We start from the raw sequence: 19,825 nt of genomic DNA, 5'->3' as shown, positions 1-19,825 counted from the left end.
CCAGTAAAATTAGAATGTACGAAAAAAGCCTTTTTTATCATGGCTGTGTAATTTTCGATCAGAATTTTTAATTACATTTAGATTTTTAGTTTTTTACTTTATATGACATTTTATAGCTATATTTATTTGTACTTAATTATCATTATTATTTCCACTCAATTTAGTTTATTATAAAGGGCCTCTACGGATAGCAGTTTTTATCTTGTAGAAAAACTGAAGGAGTTACCCTATTGAAATAAAGGTTTCTTATCTTATCCATCCGTTTTCGTTATCCTCTAGAATTATCTCGGTATTGAATGCTGAAAAGCCCCAGGATTAGCTAGCTACAAGTTACTTAACTGAAACTTCACTATTTTGTGTACTAAAGGTAACATTGCATATCTGGTGCTTCACATTGGTTTTGAAAACATTGAAAATCGCACAGCCCTTGACACCTCCGGCCATAACAACAACGCCGTCCTCAGTCCGGAAGTAGGCCTCTCTGTCACTGAATTCAAATGTGGCTCTGCTTTAAGCATGCGCGGTGGACACCTCATTTTCACCAGGTTCAATAACCGACCACGTGAGGGCATCACCATCGCTTTATGGTTGAAGCTCGACTCAGTTTCCGGAACTGCCACTTTGTTCAAAACGATGGGGTCTGGAGCCAAGTATCATTTGCAAGTCGCCGATGGTGTCATTTATTGGTCGCACGTTGACGACCTTGGGCACGTGATTTTCAGTATGGAAACGAGGCAGACGGTGGACTCGCTTGATTGGGTGCACGTCGGTGCAACCTATGACTCGCATATCAACAAAAGCAAAATCGTTCTGAATGGAGCTGTTCTGGATGAAAAAGACGGGTACGGGTTGCTGTCGCAGAACTGGGATGGCGAAGTTGGTGTCGGAATTCCCGAAGGCATCCGAGGGCTTATTGATGAGTTGTACATGTATAACCACGCGCTTGCGGCCTCAGACCTTGCTGATTTGTTGGAAGAATGCAATCCTGGGGCAGGTATAAAACTTAGTGTATCATTTTACTATCTAGCTATTCTCGTAGCACCAATAATGAAAAGGAGTCATTTAAATTATGTTACTTCATTTAGAATGGCAGTTGTTTAAACATCGATAATGGACTTTTTATTGTATTGATATGCCCACGAAAGCACTAGTGACTTTTGACCTTTGAATGCAGGTCCAACTGTTTTTTGTTTTTATCAACGAGTTTGATTACCATTAGTTTTTCGTCAATGCTATAACCGCATTGTTATCAATTTTTTAAAGGAAACCTCCACTGTTGAAATAAGTTAACGATAAATTGTTGAAACAACAATCTTATTTTACATTTTGTTGGAAAACATGGAAATAATATTTCTGTATCAGACAAAACAGGATTTGATTATCTCTTATTTTCGCTTTTAAATTTCCCGGGCGCTGCCATGTTGGATTTCATGACGTAATACGGTTGCTCAATTGTTTCACACAAAAGATCTTCCGCTCACTGACAACAGCGGCAACCGTATGACATCACAAAATACAAAATGGTGGATTGCGGGAAATTTAAAAGCGAAAATAGACGATAATTTTACGATGAGAAGTCCAAAGACTACTGCAAAGCTGACACAACGTAATAAATTTTAAAACAATATTTCGGCTGGCCAAACCAGGCTTCTTCAGGTTTAGATGTTACTCATTTTACCTAGTTTTTAGCACACTTGAATGCTATTTCTACTTTTCAAACTAAAATTTAGAATGTAGACGTTTCCAACAATGTAACGTCAAAGTTTATTGTCAGAGTGGAGGTTCCCTTAAATTGTTCCTTCCTTGCGGTGATGTATTATACTTGCATTTGTTTATAGGTGGAACTATCCCTTTGAACGAAGGAAGTTATGATGGCCTCATTCCTGAGCAAATGGTCGAAGATTCCATGCTGTTGCTGCATCCAAACGCTACAATTTCCAAGGATCGACGTAAGCCAACTGCACCTTCCACAACTCAAACTACTGCCACCACGAAATCTTTGACAAAAGCTACAACGCGTCCTACTCCAACGAAAAAACCATCCACAATTGCTACAACAAAAACACCAACTACTATACCCACTACGCGCCCCACCGTGGTATCAAGTTCATTTAAGCCAACACTTGATATACCACCTATTGCAACCCTTAGCAAAAAGCTTGGGGTAGCTGGTGTTCCACCCACGATCACCTTACATGAACAACCAAACTGCCAGCAAGGGATGTTTTACTTCAACAGTGAGTTAAAAGGTGGAATGAACGCAGGACTCTTCATAGACCTGGGGCAAGTAAAGGGTAGTACAAGTTGCTTGAAGCTTTGTTGCGAAATCGAGTCGTGTGACCTTGTTTTTATGACTCGCGATAGCTGCTATGCTGTGGACTGCTTTAACAATAAACTATGTGAGCCTGTGGCAGCGGTCCCGTACAGAGGTGACATGCCCAGTGTTTACTACGTCACAAGAAACGGCAAGTCTATCCTCGACGGAAGTAAGTAGTTCCTCAAACGACACAGTTCTAATGTCATTAATTATCATCCATCAGATGTTGTCTTTTGTTTCCGGTTGGTCAAAATGCTTCACGTGATCTTTTGCCCCAACTAAATCTGGGATAAATGAGATGACACTCCTTTTGAAGTGATATACCCTTATTACAAAACTTGAGTCATTTTTATTTGAAAATTTCATGAAGGAAGAGCGTTTTGCTGTGAAAAAGACGAGGATGTAAATATATATGTCGAGAGTTGTGCCGCAAAACGTTACGAAGTCAACGTCGTACGCACGCTTTCTTCGAAAATATTTCAAAGATAAACACGGTAACCTAATTAACTTAAACAATCTACACTGGTCCGTCTATTTTTCTTGATCCTCGAAAGCCACTTTCTTGAGTTTTACTCGTGATAGCATTTCATAATGTTCTCCGACATATATCTGAGAATGTTTTCACACCATCTGCTGTGACTTGAAAATATCATCCACAACAACACCTGTTAGGACTAAACTTTAGTGCAGTTACACCTCCAACAAGTCAGAACGGAAATTACCGTTCTATTTGTACAGGCTTTTTCCATTTCCTCTTTGTTGTCTTCGCGCACCATCATTGCGCCATTACGCAAATTTCTCATCTGCCATCGAGAATGCAAGTTTGAAACGCTGGAAAAAAACCTCTCAATTTGACACGGAAAGTTTCCAGAATTTCCAACCGAATATTTTTCTTGAATGAATAGCGCCTCTACGTGTTTCATATTACAGAATCCGGGTTAAAGAGCCGGCACTTATGGTCATCTCATATAACTCACTAAATTTATTTCGTTGGACAAAGAGTGCCTTTTTAATGACACAAATGATACATTCCTATTCTATAATTTCCACAGAGATGCAAGATTTGGAGGAGCGGCCAACAAACCCTCCAACTACCCAAAAACCTACTGCACTACTGCTACCAACCAGATTAACAGCGAGTGACATGTTCCTGTCATACAGGCAAGATTCCTTCCGACCCACATACAGTTCACCAAGCACAAAGCGCTTCTGTGCTCAAGGAATGTTCTTCTATGACGTTAAGCTTCGTGACGGCTGGAATGCAGGCATGCTGCTTCAAGTGGCTGGCGTGGATAATATGGCTGAGTGTCTTGATCTGTGCTGTGATGAACCAGCTTGTGATTTTGTGATGCTAAAGAAAAAGAAATGTTATACGGTACGATGCAAAGGTGGAGATACGTGTACAGTTGAGGAAGGTGGAGAGTATCAGATATCCTTTGTTAGTCGTCAAGGTGAGATACATTGCTCTTCACTTAACAATTAAAACTATAGTGGCTTTGAATAGAATAGAATTCGAATAAAAACTTCTATAATACTGTTTTCTCCACTGATTGCACATTACAGTGTAAAACCTTAGTTTGAGAATTTGCACAAGGATACAAGGAAACTATCGCAGTCTCCTAAAACGTATTTGCTATGCATGTAGAGTAGAAGGTCTGCATGGGATTCACTGATAACTGATAAAAAACGTAATAATTACGTGAGAAGTAAACGTTAACTGAGACCAGGCATAATTAACTGAGAGCTGAGAAATGGTTTAAATTTTAGCAGATAGCTGAGAATCCAGCATCGCATGCGTCCCCTTACAGTGATATAACATGAACAACGCTTCCGTTATGTGGGCGATGTAAAGATCTGTTCAGATTTTCCCGTAAAGTTGTATAAATTTTCAATAACTCGTACTCAATCTGAAATATCTGTTTCAAATGTTCCAATGCTCGGCCCACGAACAGCTTGTGTTGTAAACACTTAACGGGATTAAATATAGTATATTCATAATAATTTTATTTTTTTTACTACAGATATGGTAGAGGACGAGGATGTACCTTCTCCGACCCCCACCCCACTCCCTCTTAGTCCTCTGGGTGGAAGCATGGATGATGTGACAGGGGACCACATCCGTTATCTCTCGCTCTACCTTGGATTTGATCACGTGATTGGTTCTGTGGCCGTGGATGGATCTGGACTAAACAACGATGCAAGATTAACGAGAGGTAATTAAGATTAAGAAATGGTTTTTATCAACAAGTATACACAAGAAAGCCCAAAAAAAATGGATTAGACCGATACGTATTAGATCGTGAAAACGACAATAGCCTGTCTCACCTAATCTGTACCACTGCCTTTTATTAAAATTTCTTGAATGGTCCTTCTTAAAACTGATTTTTGGTAAATATCCAAATTCAACTCCCCATTAGACGTTTTCAAAATGAAAAAGTAGCCCAAAGTTAAAACCGGTTACAGTTTACTTGTTGTTGTCTTGAATTCCACATTTGACTGTCCACCTAAGTTTGTGAAGGAGTATCGGTAGTTTTTTAGGGATATCCTGCAAAATATGCTATTTAAATTTGATAGAATAGAATAGAATATTTGATTTATTACAACACCGCAGCCATGTGGCTGGATTACCTAGTTATTTGCAAGAAATATGTAATAATAATAATAATAATAATAATAATAATAATAATAATAATAGAATAGAATAGAATAGAATAGAATAGAATAGAATAGAATAGAATAGCGACATTATTTCTTGTGGTTGACACGTGCCAGTGACAAATGTCATTGACAAACGTGTGGCACTCGGATACTGGTAAATAAGAAACATAATCTCTAAAACTAGCAGTAATCATAGATTATAGAGTGCGACGATACGATACAAAGGCTCGTAAATCCGATCGCTTTGGAACGAATTGTTTTTCTAATTCCTTTAGGGAAGATTTGTCCTGGCCTTCATACAGAACTTACGGCTGACCTTTATATTTATTGTCTCGTTCCAGGTACTGAAATAGCCAGACCAGGCAAACGAGGTGCCGCTATTAAACTCAATGGTGGCGATGTTCTTCTCGACGGTGAGCACTTCAGAGAGAAACCTCAGGAGGCAGTTACCATTGCATTGTGGGTAAAACTCTGGAGGACTGGTGGAGTGCACTCCCTGTTTGACACAATTGGCGGTCACTCAATCCACAGGAAAGGACAGTACCACTTTGAAGTCTACAATGGGCGTATAAGATGGTTTCATAGAAACGAATACGCCAAGGAGGTCTTCAATGTTAGGACTTCGCCAATACTACAGCCCAACGTGTGGTATCACGTGGTTGGCACGTACGATTCAAGAAATCACGTGGCGAGAGTGTTTGTCAACGGTGACTTAGTAGGGGAGGGGCATGGAAGTGGTTTGCTATCCCTTGACTGGGGGGCTAAGGCAGGTTTTGGTTCACACTCAGGACGCAGGATTTTGCTTGGAAATCTTGATGAGATTTACGTGTACAGACGCGCACTGCCTGAGGGAGAGATCGATCGATACCTGGAGAGCATGGGTGGAAATACTCATCTTCAACCAGATTCAAATTCTGTTTACACTAAGAGTTACACGGAAGGTCCTTCCTCGGACAGATTTTCAGGAGTAAACACCGACTCCGTTTGGTTTTCGGAAGCTAAGACTCACTTAACGAACATGCCTCTTCTGAAGACACCCAACACCACTTTAGATTTCATGGATCAGGTAGGAGAACCCACGAAAGCTAGACTTGGCACAGCGACGGCTGCGGTCAGTGCTGCTAGGCCTCTGCCGCACACCTCAAAGGAATCGCAAACTACACCATCAACAACGACTAAAGCCACAGAAATAACAGCAACAACTACACAATCGACGGCGAAGCCCAACAAACGGCCAACAAGTGTGGCAACTAAAACCACCGCTATGCCTCCCACAGTAGCCAAGACAACCAACTCAAACGTTAACTCCATATGTAAGCTGGGGAACGTGTACAGAAACAGGGATCTCGTAGGTGGATTAGGCGCAGGAAATTTTACTGATAAGGGACCCGTTGGTGCTATTGAAGAGTGTATGGAGATTTGCTGTGGGATTAAGGATTGTTCTGTGGCATATATGGTGGAGGATAACTGCTTCGCCATTAGTTGCAACGACAAGGAGGAATGCAAGACGTTTATTAAGAACCCGTCCGAGAACAGTCCTGTTATTGGTTTTGTTGATCGACACAAACAAGCTGGTAAGTAGTCTTTTGTATTAAGGAAGACAAAGGGTTATATTGATTACGAGGAACGTGTGAAAGTTGTTTTTTCTCTTGTTGGTTCGAAATATCTTCAAACAGTGTTTTCCCATTCAAGGCTAAAAGAAAATAAACTTTGAATGACAACATCAGAGTATTACGACTTAAAACATAATTGACGTTCTTCTTGCTTTTGATCAATTCGGTAAATAAACAAATAGTCGCCAGTACGATAGTAAAACTGAGGTTCTAAACAAAAAAAACTGCAACACTGATCACCCCACTTGTATTTCATTTTTAGAATCGACACCTCGTCCTCATCTTGCCCAAGAAATCAAGAATTTATCGACTGCCCCAGCAAGCCAAGTCCTTATTGACCCTGATGCTAAAGCTTTTTATACGGAGGATGACAAAGATACGGCATTTAACTTTATGAACATGCTGTTAACTACTAAAGCACCTCCAAGCACAACGTCAGAGCCTGCAAGATCAACCTGTACCCACAGCAAACTTTATCATCACGTGACTCTGGTAGGCGGGCTTCGTGCGGGAAACTTTACGCGGCTAGCAGAGTTTACAGATATGGCTGATTGTGCGCGGAGATGCTGTGATGTGAGAACATGCGATGTGGCCATTCTTATGGGAGATACTTGCTTTGCGTTGGAATGCTCCGCTGCAGAGCTTTGTAGTGTCAGGCCTGCCCGGTTGAAGAATTTCTCTCTGAAGATGATATATATGTACAGGAAAGTGTTCAAAGGTATGCTTAACAGAAATATTTTTTTTATGTTACTGGTTTTAACAATTGTAAAATATGATTATTTGTCGATCTATTTGTTTAAATGGGCAATGTCACATGGGTTTACGTTGCTTTGATCAAAACTGTACAATATGTCTCTGCTCAAACATAAACACCTTGCTCGTTAAATTTTCAAATTATCTTTGTAACGGAAATGCTGTGTTAAGAAGACGTGGCATAACAATAAGAAAGCACTCAACAAAAATATTTAAGCCAAAATTACTGAAAGATTGAGTATTAGGTAACCGACGAGAAGTAACATTCGAGTCTAATAGAAGCAAAGTGTCCTAAGAACAATTGTTGAATTATTCAAACGTTCAATAATATGTTTTTGTTTTCTCCTTACAGCTCAAGCAAAGACCACGCAAGCTCCGAAAACAACAGAACCTTCACTGGAGGACCTTCTTGGTGAAGTAAAACCCACACAATCTCCTGCGACTGCGCAACCCCTTAGTAATATGCTGGGGGTCCCCCGCGTGGATGCTAGTCATATGGCTACGTCCAGGCCCCCAACCGACTGCTCCCAAGGACTAACAGTCAACAAGGTCATACTGAATGGAGGAATGGGAGCAGGCGAAGTTGCTCAGTTTCCAAACGTGGGCGATATTCAGTTGTGCATTGAGAAGTGCTGTTTATCTCCGACATGTCATGTGGCTTATGTCATACAAGATACCTGTTATACTGTAAGCTGCTTCAGTCGGGATCTCTGTCGAACGCGACCAATTGAAAACACGGCGGTAAAGGCGGTGATTTCTTACATCAAAAGAGGTGGTTTGGCTATGTTTAGTAGCGCCGCGGAAGCGAGCGTGGAAAAGCTTGGAAACGTTAGTGCTGAGCCAGTAGCAATGCCTGAAGTTACTCCAGATGAAAGCGTGAACTACAAACACAGCACTATCTGTGAGAAAGACAAAACGTTTTACAACGTGCAGTTGAAGGGGGGACAAGACTCAGGGGTGTTCACGGAGAAGGGTCTGGTGCCAGACATAAGTCGGTGCGTAGAATTATGTTGCGAGGATCAGTCATGTGACCTGGCTTATAGTGAAGGTCAGCGGTGTTACACAGTGAGATGCTACAACAAGGACACGTGTCAGCTTATAGAGGCCAGTCACCTCTCTGTTGCGACTGCGATGGCTTATGTTGTCAGATTGAAGAACAAGGACGTTATACATGGTAAGCAGTTTCCACGCATGTCTTATAGAGTGTGGCGTTGATGGCGCATTATCTCAAAATTCAGAACTTAGCTTTTTTAAAGTTACATCTTAATTCACTGCATTTGAAGAGTTTCTCGCTATTCTGCCTCCATTTGCCCCCGCTTTATCAGTTAACATTTTGAATTTGCTTTCTCTACTTTGAAAATCTTATGCACCATGCTGAAGGATTGACAAAGCCAGCTCTGCGAGATTTCACATCTTATTAATGACACAAACAGTCGTTAAGATGAATAAATGGAAAGCGTACTAAGGGAGCAACTTAATGTCAGAATATTTCTGATAACTTTAAGATTTCGAGAGAGAAATATTCTCATTTGCGTTGTCATTACAGTTTCTCAGCGACCAACCGAGCCGACCACAAAGAGACTGGAAACCACCAAACCAGTGATATCAACTACAGTGACTCCAACAACGACGTCTACACACGGTGAGTAAACTAGGCCATGATTCTATATATATATTCTTTTATATTCTTATCTGTTATAAGGAGTAGAAATTGAGTACTTTCAAAACTCATTAATGATTCATAAGCCCATTGACCTATCAAATGGTCGATAATACATCACGTGCAGTGACTTTATATCGATAAACCTCCTCCTTATTAGTATGCGGTATTTTATCAGCTGATAAAACACTCCTCGTTATTATGGGGTGTTTTTCTCATATGCTAATTTCCAACATTCACAAAAGCATAATTGTTATAAACTCTATTGACACACGCTTTTCCAGGAATGTTTTTGAAGCCGTTCAAAAAAACTTGCAGCACGTGTTTTATCGGGTCTAAAACCACTCGTCTGCGCCTTGTGGTTTTAAACCCGATAAAACACTCCTGCTCATTTTTAAACATTGCTTAAACAATTTCACAAATGGAAAGTTTATTTTCGTCAACTAATTTCAGAGCAGTGGATTCAGCAGTATTTTAAATTCTTTATTTCATTTATTTCATCTTAACCGATAATTGAGGCATTGCGTTAATGTTCCAACGATGCAATTTTGTTTCCCTCAGGCCCTTCCAGTGACGACAAAAATCATGGAAGTCATTCGGATGAAAACGCGGAATCAAACAATGTGCGGCATTATCATCACCTTAAACAAACGTTGCACAAACACTACAATCAGCATCACAAAGGTAAGGTTTTGAATTGATTAATTAATTAATTAATTAATTTATTTATTTATTTATTTATTTATTTATTTGTTTAAAAAAGACATATTTGTGTTCTTGTTGAGTGGCTCTTTACTCATATGAAAGGGGATTCCAAAGAATGTATTTTATATGTATTTTATTCATTTGTTGTTCCTCATAAACGTTTGCTAGGCTTACTTGCTAGAATAAAGTCTTGTTTATGTCATTTTACGTGTTTTAATACGTAATTGCTCGAAAATGTCCTTGCTCTTCTAAGCAGATGCAAGATAGTGTGCGATACTTGGTCTTGATTGTTGTGAAACGTTTTTCATATAGAGTATGCACTACTGTATGTAAACAAAAAGGTAAAAGAAGAACTAAAAACGTTAGGGAATTTAAGCGTCTGTAAACGCTTAGAAAGTTACTGAACTATATTATCGCCTTTATGTAAGGTGGCCCCAGACTGTTATCTGGTTGGGAACTTTATTGCCCGTTGCAAAATTGATAAAGGGACTGTGGACTAGATTTAAATTTTTATTCAATCAGAAACTGAAGTCCGTCACAAGATAGACCACATTAAAATTAGTCAGTTTTCCAAGTTTGAGGTTCTGTCGTTAGATTGCAACCACGTAGAAGACTTTTCAAAAATCGGAAAAAATTAGAGACTCTATGGATTTGGGAGACGCCATTTCAGAATTAGAGTCATCTGTATGGAATTTGGGAGACCTTTGACAGGTCACAGCCTAGTTACTACGCAATAAAACGTAACCAAACTTGGCAAACTTGCTAATTTTTATGTGATCTTTCTGGCGATGGGGTTCATTTCTTCATATGAGGGAACTTGAACGATCGAGTCCCTCTATGAACTTCGGAAACGGCAATTAAATGATAGCTCAAAGGGCCTTTTCAATTCCCAACTTTTTTCAAGGAAAAGAGAGGTGCCCTGCAAGGAGATATGGCTGCCACCACTACTGTGTGAATCTCCCAGATGGAGGACACCGCTGTATGTGTCACCATGGTTACACTTTGGCGTCAGATGGAAGACGTTGTGAAGGTATGAACCAAACCACTTAAGGTGATTCCTTTGAATAGCATTGCGCATCAGCGCAGAAAGTTTGCCAAGAAATTTCACGGCAATCTTTATTTCGAGGGAATCACCGCAAAAAAAATTTACGTTTGTTTTGGATCGTTAATTTGTGGTTGTTACAAAAATCCAACAAACAGATAACATTAGGGACGCAAGAATCCGGAGTTCCGGTGGTCGAGTCCCGCTCTGTCTAATGCCCCATTCACACCAAGGCTTAAGCACGTTTAAAAGCTGTTTAGGTAAACACAGTTTAAAATTGTTTCCTTCATAAAAGCTGCTTTTGGATTTTTGTTGACTACAAATTTAGCACAAATGAAAGCATAAGTTAAAGTTTACTTGAATTCTATGTCAAAGCCAATGGTTGAGCTTTCTGTTACCAATTTTCATTTTGTTAAACCTGGGTTAATTAAGGACGGTGCCTACTATTGTTACTGCGCATACGTTCTGCGCATCTCGAGATACTCGGGTTTCCTATGGGTGATGCATACTAATACAGGGATATTTTTGTGCGCTTTAAAACTATGCGGAGAAAGCAGAACTTAGCAAGTGATTTTGGTATCCAAAAAGAAAATTGGGGGTAACCTTGCATTTTTCAGAGATAATAAAGCTTTAATTTGGAAAAAAGCGCCATACATTGCTTTGTACTTTGCTGCTTTTTAGAATATTTGTTGCTTAGTTATCTCTAAAAAATGCGTGGTTACCCCCAATTTTCTTTTTGGATTTCAATAGCCGCTACTCAGATCTGCTTTTCCCACATAGTGATAAACTGCGCGAAAATACTTCGCTATTAGTAGGCACCGTCCTTAAACATGTTTTGTTGGTGTGGATGGGGCTTAACTCATCCGTCAACTGAATATGTCGTTTTATCGACTTAGGTGATAAGGTAATTTGGCCATCATAAAGAGATTCGAGAGCTTGGCCAGCTGGTCTGGCTCCTGTAATGTTTCATCTGATTATTTGTTTCCCATATTTTGACTGGAGTGCCTATAAACTAGCTTGAGATAGCTAAGTGCGCTGCCAACATGAAAAACCCACTAAATATTTAAAATTCATTGGCGTAAAGGAATAGGCCATTTCTAAGTTGCTGTGAACCTCATTATGAAAGCGAGGCTAAGTGCAAGGCTTTTCATATGAAAATTAGATTTGAATGAAAACTAACTTTCATACTATAAATAGATTAGCCTCACTTTTATAATGAGGTTCAAAGCAGCTCGGAAATGGCCTATAAACACATTCTTGATTAATTGTAATTAATTATAATTAATTCACATTTCTATGCAGACCGTAACGAATGCAGTGACAGCACGCATGGCTGTGAGCATTACTGTGTTAATCATGACGGTAGCTTCCGGTGCACCTGCCACAATGGATTTATGCTTAACAAAGACCGCAAACACTGTGACGGTAACTACGACTTTAGACTTTATAGCTTGCTGCTAATTAACTTATTCATAAACCTTATTCCAAAATGGCGTCCATTTTACTATTCTTTTGTTTGCATTCAAATTAGCCGTTCTTGCCTCCTTCAAGGTAAAGCATTCTTTTGATTTTTGAGCTTAAAGACTAGTTTGAACGCGAACAAAAGAATTCTAATTTAAATAGCAGCCGTTTTGGAATATGGTTTATTGCTCACAAATCTATATACAAAAAGAATATCAGACCTGGCGAGATTTGAAAGCCTCGTTAGTACTGACTAATTTCGGCAATTTTATTTCTTCGTTCTCTCTTTGTTTACCGGTCTGTTTAAGAAGGAAAATGAAACACCCTGGCTGGTGTCTTAGATGGACTCCGAATCTCCTCAGAAAAATAAACACCGCTTCATGCTATTTCTGATGAGAGATCGATGATTATATAAAAGAAAAATATTTCACCCCATAGTAAACATGTTGCTTTACTTATCCAACTGGTAGCTATAGGTGAAAACGTTTTCGGCCAGGTAGACTAAAATTGTGCTTATTTCAAAGGTTGCCGATTATTGCTCAGATATTTATTTTTCCGAATTTATTTCAGACCTGAACGAGTGTTTATTTGGGCTACACAGCTGCTCCCATACTTGCCATAACACTATTGGCAGTTATAAATGTTCGTGCGATGAAGGCTATCAACTCGCATCCGATAAACGCCATTGTATAGGTTAGTAGTTGCTGTCACGAAAATATCACTGGTAACTTTAAGAGCGGTATTGTTTCTTCTTTAAAACAGGGTTCATTTCTAGAACTGCGCCATTGTAGAATTACCATTATTTATAATTCATAAGCCCACTGACCTATCAAATGGTCGATAAAACATCACGTGCAGTGACTTTATATCAATGAACCTCCTCCTCATTAGTATGCGGTGTTTATCTCGTATACTTATTTCCGACGTTCACAAAAGCATAATTGCTTATGTACTCTATTGACACACGCTTTTCCAGGAATGTTTTCGAAGCCGTTCAAAAAACTCGCAGCACGTGTTTCATGGGGTCAAAAGCCACTCGGCTCCGCCTCATGATTTTAAACCCGATAAAACACTCCTGCTCGTTTTTTAAACATAACATAACACGTTGCATCGCTGTTTCAATCATGGTGTACAAATTTCCCTAGGGAGGCCTACCTTCCTATTACAAAGAGGTTCAACAGTTAAATCGATTTTCCGCGCAGTTGGTGTCACTATAGGCCTCGAAATGTTGTACTTTGTCTTCGAATTCGTGGTATTACTGGAGCAATTTAGAAAACGTTTTGTATCTCCAAATGTTGTTAATTATTACAACGCGACTACATTGGTAATTTGTTTGTATGAGATGGTCAACTATCTCGGGCCCCCTTTTGTGAAAAAAAAAAGACCCCCTAAAATCTCCAAAAGGGCCCCCTCATCGGCAATTTCTAGAATAACCCAGCCTCCCTAAATCCTTCAACCCCCCCCCCCCTCCCCCGCAAAAAAAAAAAAAAGAAATGTAGCAGCAATGAAATCAGATCAAAGTCTATTTTTGAATCCATACTACAGTACATCTAGTAACACTGAAATCCGTCCAGGTGTTGTCTTCAGATTTTTTCCTTCAGTTTAAAATGTTTAATCACTTAATGTATGATTTTATGATTTTCAGATGTCACCGAGATGGGATCCAAAAAAGACGAAGATCACCCACCCGTGGCGGGACTGGAAAGTAAGGATGAACACGTGACATCTTTTACGGATCACATAAAGGATATTAGTTAATTATTGTGATACACTTGTGACGTTACTAATGAAATTGAGATGCATGTTGTGGCTCTTCATGTTAACATTGTATCACAGAAAATGTTCATGGCAGTTTTAATTTTCTAGATTTTGGATTGCATTGTGAAACCCGGAATGGGTGGAAAATGTAGGGAACATTGCTCTTATTAATACGCGGCTTCTTTTGACTGACATTTTTATAATAAAAAAAAGGGACAAGAATAAAAACGAACAACGTTCCTACAACCGCAGTTACTGATAATTACGCGTGAGATTTTAACGGCTCTTGACTAAAACCTCCTTTAGAAACACTGCTTACACAATTTGTTCTCAAGGTCTTTACTCGGTGTCTCGTATTTTGACTGAGGCGACCAAGGCTGGAGGATTAAGATATATATTTATATTTTTAATATATTTTTATTTTAATCGACCAGTTCCTACAACAATAACACAAGCACCCAAGGATCTCACCGCAACTCAGGGAGAATCCGGAATATTTTACTGCAAGGCTCGAGGTCACCCACCCCCTCACATCGCATGGGCGTCAGGACCAAACGGGGACCGTCCCATCCCCTCTGAGGACAGGTTCAGGATCTTACCAAGTGGGTCCTTGGTGATACGTCACGTGAATTTCACCGATCAGGGGTTGTACCGCTGTGTGGCGTCAAATCCCGCAGGCAGCGCCACTGCTGCAGCAGCTCTTACAGTGAAAGGTTAGTAGCAGTAGCTAGACTTGTTAAAAACGGTGCCTTCTTTTGCCACTGCGCATACTTTTCTGCGCATCTCTGGATGGTCTGAGAAACACTGATCTCTTAAGGACATTGCCTTAACAAAGGCTGGTTTTCACTAGGACATAAGCATAAGCATAAACATAAAGATAAGCAAGTGAGGACACTAGCTACATAGATGCATAAGGACAGACACACGCGCAGAAAGCCATTTCTTGACGGGATTCTCGATACCAGCCCCCCTCAATGTTAAGCAAGATGGCGGACGAAACGGTTGACCGCCTTGTGCTTGCGCTTGCGCTTATGTCGTCCCTGTTCTCACTGGTGAAAACGGAAACATAAGGTAACATAAGCTTAAGTTCTTCTTGTGCTTATGCTTCTGTAGCACGTGTTCTCACTTGATAAAACGGCGTTTATGCTTCTGCTTCTGCTTCTGCTTCTGCTTGTCGTAGTGAAAACCAGGCTTAAGTCAATGGTATTTTCACGCGTTTGACGGGGAAAGAGGTTCTTAGGGACGGCTATTGAAATCCAAAAATAAAATTCTGGACAGCCACACATTTCTTAGACGGATAATAAAGCAAAATGCCATACTAATTATCTCTGAAAAAATACATGTTACCCCCAATTTTCTTTTTGGATTTCAGTAGCCATTGCTGAGATCTGCTTTTCCTGTTTAATCATAAACTGTGCTAAATTAAAATGCATCTGTATTAAGACGAAATGCCGGGTTAGTAAATTGACCTGCTTCAGTAAAGCTAGCTCATGAAGGCTACTCGAACGCGAACAAGTTCTTCTTGTTTGACAAACCTCCATGCTCAAAAAGTGGCGCTCCAGCTTTCGAACAAATTCACGAAAACTTCTCAACCATTTAAACACTAACAAGTGAAAACTGTCCTTGAAAAAAGTTGTCAATAGAAGATTCAGTGATACCGGTTGTAGTTAACCAAAGCTAAAACTATGTGACCGTTAGCAAGCCTTCTTGAAAGGCAATTTGTTTGCTGTAGTTTGTCTGAGAACGAAGGTCGAGGTGACTTCGCCTTAATATTCATTCAAATGCAAACAGCGTCCTGTCATCGCTCGTAATACTTGACGCGTTTTTTTTTTGTAAATGAATGTTGTGCCGCTAGCACTAAGGACAGAAATGATGGTTCAGAGAATTAAATCTGTAGTGTAAGGTAAAGTGCTACGTAAACCTTGCTTCGAGTTCTGATTGGTTAATTAAGTTGTTACGTCTAACATGATCGGTTAGAGTGATGGCTGCGATTGTGATTTTGCCATCGATTTAAAGCGCTTTTGAAATATTTAAAATCTGCATTTATTTATTACTTCTCTGTTAGATTTTGATGAGTGCAGAGCCCGCAGTGATGATTGTCAGCAGGTCTGTGTCAACACCCAAGGCAGCTTTAGGTGCGAGTGTCATTCTGGGTACATGCTGGAAAAAGACAGGAAGGCTTGCCAAGGTACTTTGACAGCATTTTCGTGAATTACTGAATCAGTTCAGAGGCTTTTGATTCTCCTTTCACTTTTTTTTTTCACGTTACTACAGTGGAACCTCGATATAACGAAGTGCAAAGGGACTAGGGCAATTCGTTCGTGTTAGCGAGTGTTCGTTATGTCAAGGTTCTGTTCCATACATTTTAAAGGGCCGGGCTCGAGAATATCGTTCGTTATAGTGAGATTCCTTAAAGGGACAGTATCACGCTATTTTTAGTAACACATTGAAAATCGAAAAGACGCTATTCAGTTGATAGCAACCAAGATATAATGACCAAAATTCCATTAAAAGACTATCAGAATGCAAAGAAACTATCCACGGATATTTTCGCCGGCAGATGACCAAAATAAAAATGGGTTCAAATTTCAAAACGTCGGGCCGACGTTTTCAATTTTTGCTGTCGTAACGCACTAAAAATCGGTTGTACTATATTTTGGTTCAACCTTTCGTCTCAGTAGAATCACTATTAATATTTCTTCAAATTAGCGATTTAGAAATTAATTAACACAGTGTTCAAAGTATAAATTTAGTGAATTTTTGCCCAAAATCATGATATCCGCCCATGATACCGCCCCTTTAAATCGAGGTTCCATTGTATCAGTATGTTTTCAATCAAGTACTTGATACTCCACGTGTACTTCTAGTTAGGTGAAGTGCCTTAATTATGACATATCTTTCTCGGAAGATATGTCAATATTAAAAGGGACAACGAAAGAGTCTAATAACAAGAAACGTTGCAAGATTGTGAGGCTTGTAATAGGTCTACCTCTACACGCAGCCTATTGATTGGTACACGTGTCTACCATGACCTGTTTAAATTCAATTTTGTCTTTATTTTTTATTATTAATATTTTTTAATTTTAGATGTAGATGAGTGCATTGTGGGAAGCCATGTGTGTGACCATATTTGTCATAACACTGCAGGCAGCTTTACATGTAGCTGTAAATCAGGATATAGACTAATGGCTGACCTCAAGACATGTATAGGTACGTAATCATGATAAGGTATTGTTCTTGTTGTTGTTGACGAGCGCGACACACGTGACAGTTATTGTGTATAATTAGCAATTATTCCACAAACGCAAGTTGGATATGAGATGATAGATAGCCAACGAGGTGCGTGGCGCGGAGTCGGCTTTTATCATCTCATATCCAACAAGCGTGAGAGGACTAATTGCTTTATTAAAAACAATCAAGAAATATTGCTAGATCTTGCTGATTTCGCTTGGCAGAACAACAAGAAGACAATTTAATGGTCGTTATTTCTCGGGCATGGTGTAATGACTCGTATACCATGGCCGCTAAGCCAATCAATTCCCTGGACTTATACACTGATCCAGTATTTAACAATACGTGATATTCCACGATTTAGCTTCGTTTCATATTAGAATTACTTGTACATATGTTTTTTGTCATCGCACTTGGCTGTTGTTATTATGACGGTTTTCAATTGTGTGTTGAAAGTAATTCACTCTCTGTGATTGGTTAGCAAAACTCGCTTCACTTTCTAAACCAACCAGAAGTAAAACCAAAACCACTCATGACTTGCTTGCACGTGTTTTCCCGCGCTTGGCACCGGTTACATGTATTTGCTTCGAATTCTGATTGTTTCATTGCGCTGTTTGCCACTTATGTTCTTGACCAGAGTAATTACTTTGGTTTGGTTGACTATGCTGCATTGGAACGCGCTTGATCGACTGATTGATTGATTGATTGATTGATTGATTGATTGATTGATTGATTGATTGATTGACTGATTGATTTGTCATGTAGACATTGATGAGTGTACAGAGATTGGCCATGGCTGTTCGCAACTGTGTAATAACACCAATGGAGGCTACAACTGTTTCTGTCTGAAAGGCTACTTGCTGATAAGAGACAACAAAACATGTGTTGGTAGGTGAACCGAATTTATTCAGTTCTTAAGTCTGTCCTCCCCCCCCCCCCTCCTCCACCACATCACGCTTCCCGTGCCGTTATCCCCAATCAGCCCACCACCCCAAGTTTCCGCGTTGATTTCCAATTGCTCATAACTCCTTTTAAACATACAAACACTACCAACTTTGTGACTTTTCCAAAAATTTATCTTGCAACAATTTGATACAATAATAGATAAGTCACGTGACTTGATGTTTTCATGGCAAGATTTTGACAGCCATTTTTTCGTACAAATGCGTATCTAGGAAAAGATCGTAATGTAATAAGATTAGAAAATTACCCTTAATACACAAATAGAGGAACCAAGACAGTTCGAGATATGCTAGTATTCCTTTACTGTTACTTCTCACCACTGTGCCATCCCTGCTCCCTGCAGCTACTCTTCCTCTCCTTTACTTCCCGTATTTATTTTGCTTTGCTTTCGATTTTAGTTTTTGTTTTTTCTTCTATGTTGTATATTGTCGTTTTAGTCTTTTGGTTGTTTCAACAAATGGAATAAAAATTCCAGCAAATCCCATGAATATTTTGAAGCATTAACTGTCACCTACTCAAATGAAAGGTTAAATCTTCTCTTTGTTTTTTTATAGATCACCACGCCATGCTAGACCGTTCCAAGCCAGCCACGCTCTCAGCTGGCATGGGAGCATTTGTGGCGATCGCGACTGTGAGCGTGTTGGTGGTTATTGGAACCGTACTATGTGTTATTCGCCAAAGACGAAAAGCACGGATGACGGGTGCTAATATGGCGGAGGTATTACATACTCCTGCTGTTATATGCCTATTGACTTACATAGGGAACTTAAGCAACGACGACGGCGACGGCGACGCCAACGACAACGCCACAAAAAAAACGTTCAATGAGACAAAACAACAAAAAAAAACCGCCTAGGGCGTGCGTTATATACTTGGGTAGATTTCTTTGCCTTCCTCTGGAAAACAACAACGTAAAATATCCAGATTCAAGGTTTTGTTGAGCACGTGCGCAAATGACGGTGAATGTTTTATTCTTTTTCTTAACTTAAGCTCCTGCCAGTTTAGATGTTCAAACAACATGGATTTTTCTTTGGCGTTGCTATCATCACTACTTAAATTCCCTTTTAACCTCTTTACTCGCACAGCAAATACTTTTAACTTTCCATTGTTCATCTTAACGTTTATTATCATTTGCCGGGTGCTTCAATCTTTAGATTCTGTTGATGAAATCATATTCCCACGGCCTGGTGAAAGTCACTGATTCCTCCATCAACAGGGCCTGTCCTTGTGTTGTGTACTCCCGGGACTCCCACTTTGCAACCCCCCCCCCTCCCCGCACTAACCGGACGGATACCCCGAGGGGATATAAAATCAAGCACGAAAATGCTAATTTCAGACGTGAAAGAGTCATCTTTCTTCTCTTGATGCAATCTTGTACACATTTAAAATTTCACACTTTAGTTTGTTGTATCATTTAATTATTTTTGTTTCAATTTTGATCGTAGGGGGAGAAGAAATCCCTGTTTTCGTGGACGGAGTGAGAATCGTGGTGCCAATTTCAGCTCTTAGAAGACTGAACTGTGAAATAGTTTTGTATTTCATTTTAAAAGAAAGAATTTTATATTTTATATGCTCGTTATGGACATTTTTAAAACCTATTTTGTAGACAAATGTAATAAATAAATGTATATATATTTTTATTAAAAAATCATTTCACGATAAAA

General features: G+C 39.6%; 1 protein-coding gene across 4 annotated transcripts in view; it reads left to right on the top strand.

Annotated features, from left to right (window-relative positions):
• The window catches only part of LOC146467086 (uncharacterized), a 50,624-nt gene extending 30,799 nt beyond the window's left edge, over positions 1–19,825 (top strand). For 2 of the 4 annotated variants that reach the window (XM_085126347.1, XM_085126346.1), the window contains exons 5-23: positions 368–994; positions 1,839–2,486; positions 3,370–3,768; positions 4,339–4,530; positions 5,317–6,549; positions 6,851–7,306; positions 7,694–8,515; positions 8,888–8,983; positions 9,563–9,685; positions 10,611–10,736; positions 12,051–12,173; positions 12,780–12,902; positions 13,855–13,914; positions 14,402–14,680; positions 16,033–16,155; positions 17,055–17,177; positions 17,964–18,086; positions 18,716–18,879; positions 19,607–19,825. In XM_085126347.1, coding sequence (XP_084982473.1) covers positions 368–994; positions 1,839–2,486; positions 3,370–3,768; positions 4,339–4,530; positions 5,317–6,549; positions 6,851–7,306; positions 7,694–8,515; positions 8,888–8,983; positions 9,563–9,685; positions 10,611–10,736; positions 12,051–12,173; positions 12,780–12,902; positions 13,855–13,914; positions 14,402–14,680; positions 16,033–16,155; positions 17,055–17,177; positions 17,964–18,086; positions 18,716–18,879; positions 19,607–19,642 — 5,876 coding nt within the window. In that variant the 3' untranslated portion in view covers positions 19,643–19,825. The remainder of the gene's footprint in view (positions 1–367; positions 995–1,838; positions 2,487–3,369; positions 3,769–4,338; positions 4,531–5,316; positions 6,550–6,850; positions 7,307–7,693; positions 8,516–8,887; positions 8,984–9,562; positions 9,686–10,610; positions 10,737–12,050; positions 12,174–12,779; positions 12,903–13,854; positions 13,915–14,401; positions 14,681–16,032; positions 16,156–17,054; positions 17,178–17,963; positions 18,087–18,715; positions 18,880–19,606) is intronic. The other 2 variants (XM_085126349.1, XM_085126348.1) reach the window with 2 other exon arrangements.

Source organism: Pavona decussata, unplaced genomic scaffold (assembly GCF_977016875.1).
Source record: "Pavona decussata unplaced genomic scaffold, jaPavDecu1.1 SCAFFOLD_138, whole genome shotgun sequence".
NCBI lineage: Eukaryota > Metazoa > Cnidaria > Anthozoa > Scleractinia > Agariciidae > Pavona > Pavona decussata.
This window is presented reverse-complemented; position numbering and strand designations above follow the sequence as displayed.